The sequence below is a fragment of the Oryctolagus cuniculus genome, chromosome 7 (assembly GCF_964237555.1).
Source record: "Oryctolagus cuniculus chromosome 7, mOryCun1.1, whole genome shotgun sequence".
Lineage (NCBI taxonomy): Eukaryota > Metazoa > Chordata > Mammalia > Lagomorpha > Leporidae > Oryctolagus > Oryctolagus cuniculus.
This window is the reverse complement of record NC_091438.1, coordinates 138448647-138456595: the sequence shown is the minus strand read 5'-3', so window position 1 is coordinate 138456595 and position 7949 is coordinate 138448647. Positions and strand designations below refer to the sequence as shown.

Here is a 7949-nt window from a genome sequence, read left to right as displayed (position 1 = left end):
TTTTTTTTTTTAACTTTTATTTAATGAATATAAATTTCCAAAATACAGCTTTTGGATTACAATGGCTTCCCCCCCACAACTTCTCTTCCACCCACAACCCTCCCATCTCCTGCTCCCTCTCCCATTCCATTCGCATCAAGATTCATTTTCAATTATCTTTATATACAGAAGATCAATTTAGTATAAATTAAGTAAAGATTTCAACAGTTTTCACCCACACTGAAACACAAAGTGTAAAATATTGTTTGAGTACTACTTATAGCATTAATTCACATTGTACAACACATTAAGGACAGTGATTCTACCTGAGGAGTAAGTGCACAGTGACTCCTGTTGTTGACTTAACAAATTGACACTCTTGTTTATGGCGTCAGTAATCACCCTAGGCTCTTGTCATGAGTTGCCAAGGCTATGAAAGCATTTTGAGTTCGTTGACACTGATCTTATTTAGACAAGGTCATAGTCAAAGTGGAAGTTCTCTCCTCCCTTCAGAGAAAGGTACCTCCTTCTTTGATGGCCCTGTTCTTTCCACTGGGATCGATCTCACTCGCGGAGATCTTTCATTTAGTTTTTTTTTTTTTCCAGGTTGTCTTGGCTTTCCATGCCTAAAATACTCTCATGGGCTTTTCAGCCAGATCAGAATGCCTTAAGGCCTAATTCTGAGGCCAGAGTGCTGTTTAGGACATCTGCCATTGTATGAGTCTGTGTATCCTGCTTCCCATGTTGGATCGTTCTCTCCTTCTTAATTCTATCAGATAGTATCAGCAGACACTAGTCTTGTTTATTATGATCAATTGTGAACTGAAACTGATCACTTGGACTAGTGAGATGGCATTGGTACATGCCACCTTGATGGGATTGAATTGGAATCCCCTGGCATGTTTCTAACTCTACCATTTGGGGCAAGTCCAATTGAGCATGTGCCAAATTTTACATCTCTTCCCTCTCTTATTCCCACTTATATTTAGCAAACACTATGAGAAACAGTGACTTGATCAGCCCTTGTCCTGACTGTTGATGAACAACTTAATACTTTATCCCTTTTAGTATTTTTTTATTGTCCTACTTAATGTTATTGGTTGAACTCTGTAATTAACACACAATTATTATTAGGTGTTTAAATTTAACTGAAAAGTGATCTCTGTTAAATATAAGAGTGGGCTTTATGCTTTTTCTGAGTGCATCATTTAAGTTTTCTATAGAATCCTCTAGAACTCTCATTTGTGCTCCATCTTTGATCCCAAGTCCCACTGTGTTTTACTTACTTACTTATTTTTTTTTTTTTTTGCAATCCTTTCTATATAACCCCTGTTGCCTGGTCCCCTGTGGAGAAGGAGGGAGAACTGAAAGGATGAGTGAACTGGGTATCCTTCTGGAACCCCATGGCCTGGGCAGTACCAGGTCCCCGGCAGTCTGCTCTACACAGAGGTGTTAGCCAACCAAATGCCAAGCAGCACAAACACTGAGTGACATTTTCGGAAGTATTAATATTTCATCACAAATGATCACTTTCCCTTTAAATACACTATCTTAAAAGGTTTTCTACATTCTTAACTATAATTTTATTCAGTCTGGGTCCTTGGAATTTTCCCCAAAGGAACACATCTTCAATTTTATAATGAAAATCAAAAGGGAATGAAGCTCAGATTTCAAAATTTAGAGTCAACATTTCCAGGAACTTCTGTAAAGAGCAAGGTTGTATATTTGGCACCTACTGTATGCCAGGCACTTTACATACAGTACATCATTAATTCATCCAACACCTTTATTGAGTGCTTACTGTGTGCCAGGAATGTTTTACAGAAAAGATTCCCTCTCATCCTTCCACTTCTCAAATGTCACCTCCACGAACAGACCTTCCTGGACCACCTCCTCCTGTTGTTATTTTCCACCTGAGCCCTCGCCCTCTCTGTAATTATCGCTCCTTCACGTGCTCTGGGGGGGGGGGGTTTGCGATCAGCTCCCCCCAGCAGAACTGAGGCCTCCACAGGAGCAGGGACCGTGTCCAGGAGGATCATCCCGACGCTCCCTCTGTGTCCAGCAGCTCCCTTGGCACACAGGAAGGGCTCCATTCCTCCTAGGGGGAGGGAGGGAAGAGGCGGAGAGAAGGAAGGGGTGGTTGAGGTCACACAGCAGTGGCAACCATTACCCGAGTCCCCCTTCTCTAGGCTGCTGTTTTCCTGGCTTCCCTTCCGTCTTCTTCCTCTGCCTCTTGTGCTTCCTTTCCAGGGGAGCCCTCCAGTCACCACCTTGAATTCCTGGGGCCAAAGGTGCCGCGTCAGTCCCAGGTTTAAGAAAGCCGCTCCAGGGAGGGCAGGATTCTATGAATTGGCCAATAGCCTACCTTGACCCTTTCTGTATCTCCCACCCCACCCCCAACCAGGCCTGGGACCTACTGAGCCCAGCGCAGGGTCTGGAGGATCCGTGCTGTGCTGGCCAAAGCCAGGCAGAGATGGGGCAGGCCCGCCAAGGCATGCGAGCCCTGCAGAGCCCGGCAGCCGGGCTGCCGGCTCCGCCTCCTGAGCGGCGACAGCGCCCGGGGTTTGCGGTGCACGCCCACCCCACCCCCACCCGCATCCGCACCCGCACCCGCACCCGCACCTGCATCGCGGAGGGCCTTGGGCGCCAAGCCAGGAGCCCCGCGCACCGAGCCGTTGCGTTTGAACTCCCGGAAAGAACTCCAGCGCTCGACGGCAAGGGTGTGGGAGCCACCGACTCGCACATTGGCCCAGGCGGCCAGCCTGCCCGGCCCTGCCCAGACCACGCCCTTCTCGCGGTTGAGACTCTCCCCTGGGGGTGGCCCCACAACCCAGCACGGGCGCGGCAGGTGTCTTGCTGCGACGCTAGGCCGGCGGGTGCGGCCCCTGACCCTGCTGGCCAGGGGAACCGGAGCGGGCGGAGCGGAGCCTAGGCTGGACGTTAGCCTGGCCTGAGCGGGGCTCCCAGGAACACCCTAGCCCAGAGCCCCGCGGGCTAGCCGCTGCCCGCAGCGCCTTGCGAGGTGCCAGGCCCCTACTCTGTCGTCCACGCAGCTAGGAGGGCGAGAATGGGCTGAGCCGGGCCAGGGCGTCGCGGGGTGTACCAAGGGGTGACTGCCAGGTCTCTGGGGAGAGCCAGCCTCCCCCTCCAGCGGTTCCCAGATGTCATTCTGCCCGCCCAGGCGCCTGGTTGCTGAGCTCCGGGGGATTCCACGGTTACTAAGCTACTGGTTTTTGTTGACTTTTAAATATTTTCTTCTAAGGGATACGGGGAGGGGGACAAAGGTCAGGCGAGAGCAAATAAGAACGAATCGAAACAAGCTCCTCCTCCCCCAAAGAGAGCAGCCCCCAACCCACTGCCCACACGCAAGCCAGAGGCCTCTAAGCCCAGGCCCTTCCCTGGAGCAGCAGCTGGACCGGACTGAGCAGCTTCTGCCAGGCCCCGCCCTCCACCTCCTCACTGGTGAATGAGAGGTGGGGGTGCACGGTCCCCCTGTCTCCGAGCCCTGGGTGGACAAAGGGGCTTCTGGAGAGAGAGGAGGAAGATGGCCAGTGGAAACGGGCTGCCTTCGTCCTTGGCCCTGGTGGCCAAGCGCCCCTCGGCCCTGGGCCCATTCCCCCGATACATCTGGATCCACCAGGACACGCCCCAAGACAGCCTGGATAAGGCTTGCCATGAAATCTGGAAGAGAGTTCAGGGCCTGCCCGAGGACTTGCAGTCCAGAACCTCCACAGAGCAGCTCTCTGCCACCGGGGCAGGAATGCCAAGGGACCACAGGCTCAGCTTCATAGACGAGTGAGTATCCCCTCGCTTGGTGGGCAGCAAGGGCTGTGGCAAGGTCCAGTGCAGTCTGAACTTCTAGGGGACTGTTCGGGCCGTGTTCGGTCTGGTTAAACCCTGCATTCTGCAGACATTCTCTCCACCGTGCGCCCTTCATTGGCAAGCTGGAGAAAGAGCTGACCAAGGTGCTGAAATCACCTGGTTGAAAGGCCAGGCCAGAGCTGCCTTCCAGGCTCCCCTTCATTGGCCCTCCAAGGGGTACATTTCTCATCCTGAAGGTGCAGGCAACCCAGATGTGGCTCTGGGGTCCTTGAAAGCCCCTCCATCACAGCAAAGGCCAAGGGTTAGGTGATTCATGTCCTTCCCCAGAGGCAACTTGAAGAAGCTTCCCCTTCCCATGCAAAGGCCAGGCATTTGCACAGATGAGCCTGGTGGTTTCAAGCCACATCTGGAATTCCCTAATACAGGGAGCAGCTGTCCCATTCAGCCTACACAGAGGCTGCTGCAAGAGCGCATATCAAAATATTTACTGGGAAGGCATTGACATATTCAGAGGACATAATAGAAAATTAAAGTGCGGGAAGATGGCTGTAAATAGCCAGCTTTCTGGATGGGGAATCCTGTGCCTGGGAGACACAGAGCTAAGTGTTTCTCTACCAGGGCAACGTTGGGCAGAGATTGTTGGGCATGGATATTCACGAGGAGCAGGAGAAGCAGACAGGAGGAAGAGACCTCATTAGGGAAAGGAAGTAAATCTGCTGTGGTTATTAATGTCACTGTCAAGCACTTCTTCAATGCTTTGCATCTTCAAAGTGTGCTGCAAACATTAATTAATCCTCCCAGAGTTCCTATGAGGCAGGTATTAGTGTCCCCATTTTACAGATGGATTAAGTGTTAATAATTAAGTGCTAATTAAATACTAAGTGATAATTAAGTGTTGCCTGCTCCAACACATGCTCACGTTCAGTTCAGAGATTGCTCTGAAGTGGGAGAATACTCAGGCATTTATCAGCCGCCTCTGGTTTCAGGGATGTCTAAGCAAGAGCTGAGGACGAAAGCCATAGTCAATGGAGGGATACCCAAGTGTGCACTCTCTGCTGTCGCTTTGCAGGCCTCTCTGCTTGCTGCAGATGAAGGTAGAAGGCACTTTGGCTGTTCCTGCCTCCACTTCCCTATGCTCAGCACAGGATGGCTCAGACAGGAATAGTGTGGCTACAGCCAAAACCTTGCTGTCAGGCCCTTCGGAGGCACAGAGCCCTTTTCCTCTGCCCATTGCCATCTGCTTTGGGACCGGGCCTTGGCAGGGTCCCTTGGGGCCACGGTCAGTCCTCATGGCCAAAGAGCTGATTGTCCACTTTGTGGACCAAGGGTCAGTAGCAATTTCCAGTAGATGGCACCCTCTCTGCCAGGTCACTCTGAGTTAATGGAGACAGACTCTACTTCCAGCCTGCACTTGGCTGCAAATTGAACTGGCACACCTTTGGCCAGTTGCTTAACTCCCTTTGGCCTTGATTTCCTCATCTGCAAATTGAGGATGATTTGCCCTGCCTTGTCCACCTCAGAGCTGATCACGAGAATGGAATGTGATGGTAAGCAGGGAAGTGAAAGATGCATTACACAAATGAGACTACCCTCAAGGTGTCATTCCTGGGGTTCTGGCTCTGTAGTCGCTGTTGGCTTCTGTCTGGGGTTTGCATGCTGTGCTCTGTGCAGCCCAGGATGCCTCAGCAGCCACCCTGGGTAAAGTGGGCTGGTTTCTAGGGCCCCTTCCCCACTTCAGCCAGAGCTGTTGAGCTTTTATCAGTTTTACTTACTGGAGTTCTAAGGCTATGTTTGAAAGAGTTCTGCTACTGAGAAAAAGAGCTAGGAAACCACTGACTTAGATGAACAAACGATACAGCAATCGTGTAGATATCAACCAAGTGGAACACGATGAGCTGTTCTTGAAATAAAGGCAGCTGTTCTGGCAGAGTCAGATAACTCCAGTTTCAGATTGCACTTCCACCCTGTGCCAGCAGCAGGGTTTGTTACTGTTTAATTTATCTGAGCTTTGGTTTCCTCATCTGCCACGTGAAGGTGGGTTATGTGCATTTCACAGGGTTGTTGAGAAGATTCAGTGAGATATTTAAATATGCCAGCTAATAAATAGGACTTGCAAGAATTCCTTGTAATGATGATCACCATTTCTTTAAGGCCTATAATTATTTCATGAGGTTGGTACTAGTTTAAACTCCCCACATTTTTCACATTTTATTATGCAAAATTTCAAATGTAGAAAATAGAATAATATAATGCATATGCTTATCACTATATGTGTATCATTGTGTTCTAATGATTATCAAATGGTGTGGTTCTGGTTTCAATTGCTCCCATCTCCATTTTGAAATAAATTATTTTTGTACAGATAGGGCCACAGAGGTTTGGAGGGGTTAATTTCTTCTTTTTTATTTTTAAAAATTTGTTTATTTGCGAGGCAGAGTCACAAGCACAGACTGTGACTAGCAGCACAAATGGCAGCAACGGCTGGAGCTGGGCTGACCCCTCTGAAGCCAGGAGCCAGGAGCTTCTTTCAGGTCTCCCATGTGGGTGCAGGGGCCATCCTCCACTGCCTTCCCAAGCCATCATCAGAGAACTGGATCAGAGAACTGGATCAGAAGTGGAGCAGCTGGGACTCAAAGCAGCACCCATATGGGATGCCAGGCTGCAGGTGGAGGCTTAGCATATTACACTACAGCATCAGCTCTAAGGAGGGGTTAATTTCATTGCCCAATTCCCTCTACTTAGGAAGTGCCAGAGTTTTAGAAGTGAAACAAGGCACTACCTTAGCTCTTAGGAAAAAAAAAAGCAGTGACTGTCTTCCCCTGGAATGCGAGGCACCCTTGGGTAATCAACATATTTGGGAGTTTCGTGTTCTGCATGACTGATCACACATAGGCCTGAAGTCTAGGAGGGTGTTTGTACTGTTTCTGGGAGAGACACCATGCTGCTTAGCCTTTCCACTGCTTAATTTGTCGACCTGGTTTTGCCAGTGTTTCTTCTACTGGGTTAGCTAGGTAAGTTCTAGAACTCTAAGCCAGATTTTTCCCCCTTGATTCCATCTGTACACATCACAGAAACTCAGACTTCTCCAGTTTGATTTAGAAGCCATTTCTGCGCAGGAGCCCCTTCCTCACTCAGTGTCTTCGCTGAGTGATCACCTGCTTGTGTGCTGTCTTAGATGGGGAGCTAACTACTTGCTAAGCAGCTCCTTCCTCTGCAATCAACTCTTTCAAAACACCATTGGCTTCCTGTAACTGAAATCTGACTACAAAATCAACACCCACTTATCTGGATTCTACCCTTAGGGTTCCACACCAAGTCTACCATCTCTTTTGCTCAACAGCCCTTTGTCTAGGTAATAAAATACAGCAGCAATACTCCTCCTGGGATTTTTTTGTCTCCACAAGCAAAACTGCTGTGGCTTTCTAAGATTCTCCTCTGTGTCTACCTGGTTTGTTTCTTGTCCACACCACAGGTCCTTGTGGCCAAGAACAAGAACATTAATCCAGGCATGATCCAGTTAATGTAGATATGTTCCTCTCTATCTACACCTTGTATTCCTGTTAATGGAAACTAATATCATATTCACTTTCATCTCCAAACAAACCCTGCACTGTTGACACTTATTGAGTTCATTTATTCATTCACTCATCAAATTATTAAGCATCTGCTATGTGCCAGGCATCGTGCTAAAAATCAGATAGAGCTGTGAACCAGTTCAAAGTACTATCTTCCTGGAGTTCACATTCTAATAGGGGAGGGAGAGAAAGGGAAAAAGTTTTCCTTCCTTATCCATGGGCTGTGCATCTATAGCTTCCATATCCTTGGATTCAAACAACCATGGATTGAAAATATCTTGGGAAAAAATGCATCTGGACAGAACATGTAGACTTTTGTTTCTTGTAATTCTTCTCTAAGCAATACAATATAACAATTATTTATGTAGCATTTATATAGGTTTAGGCATTATATGTAATCTAGAGGTGATTAAAAGTATATGGTGGAAGTGAGGCAGGTATTTGGCCTAGCAGTCTGTGTCCCATATCCAGGTGCTTGGTGTGATGCCCATCTCCAGCCCCTGACTTCAGCTTCCTGCTAATGCAAACCCTACTAATGCAGCAATAATGGCTCAAGTAATTGGGTTCCTGCCA

The 7949-nt window shown here is 48.6% G+C and overlaps 1 protein-coding gene across 1 annotated transcript in view; it reads left to right on the top strand.

Annotated features, from left to right (window-relative positions):
• Positions 1–2642: 2642 nt before the first annotated feature.
• Positions 2643–7949, top strand: part of C7H1orf94 (chromosome 7 C1orf94 homolog) — a 43695-nt gene continuing 38388 nt past the window's right edge. The window contains exon 1 of the mRNA XM_002720699.5: positions 2643–3774. Within this exon, the coding sequence (XP_002720745.1) occupies positions 3446–3774 (329 nt within the window). The 5' untranslated portion in view covers positions 2643–3445. The remainder of the gene's footprint in view (positions 3775–7949) is intronic.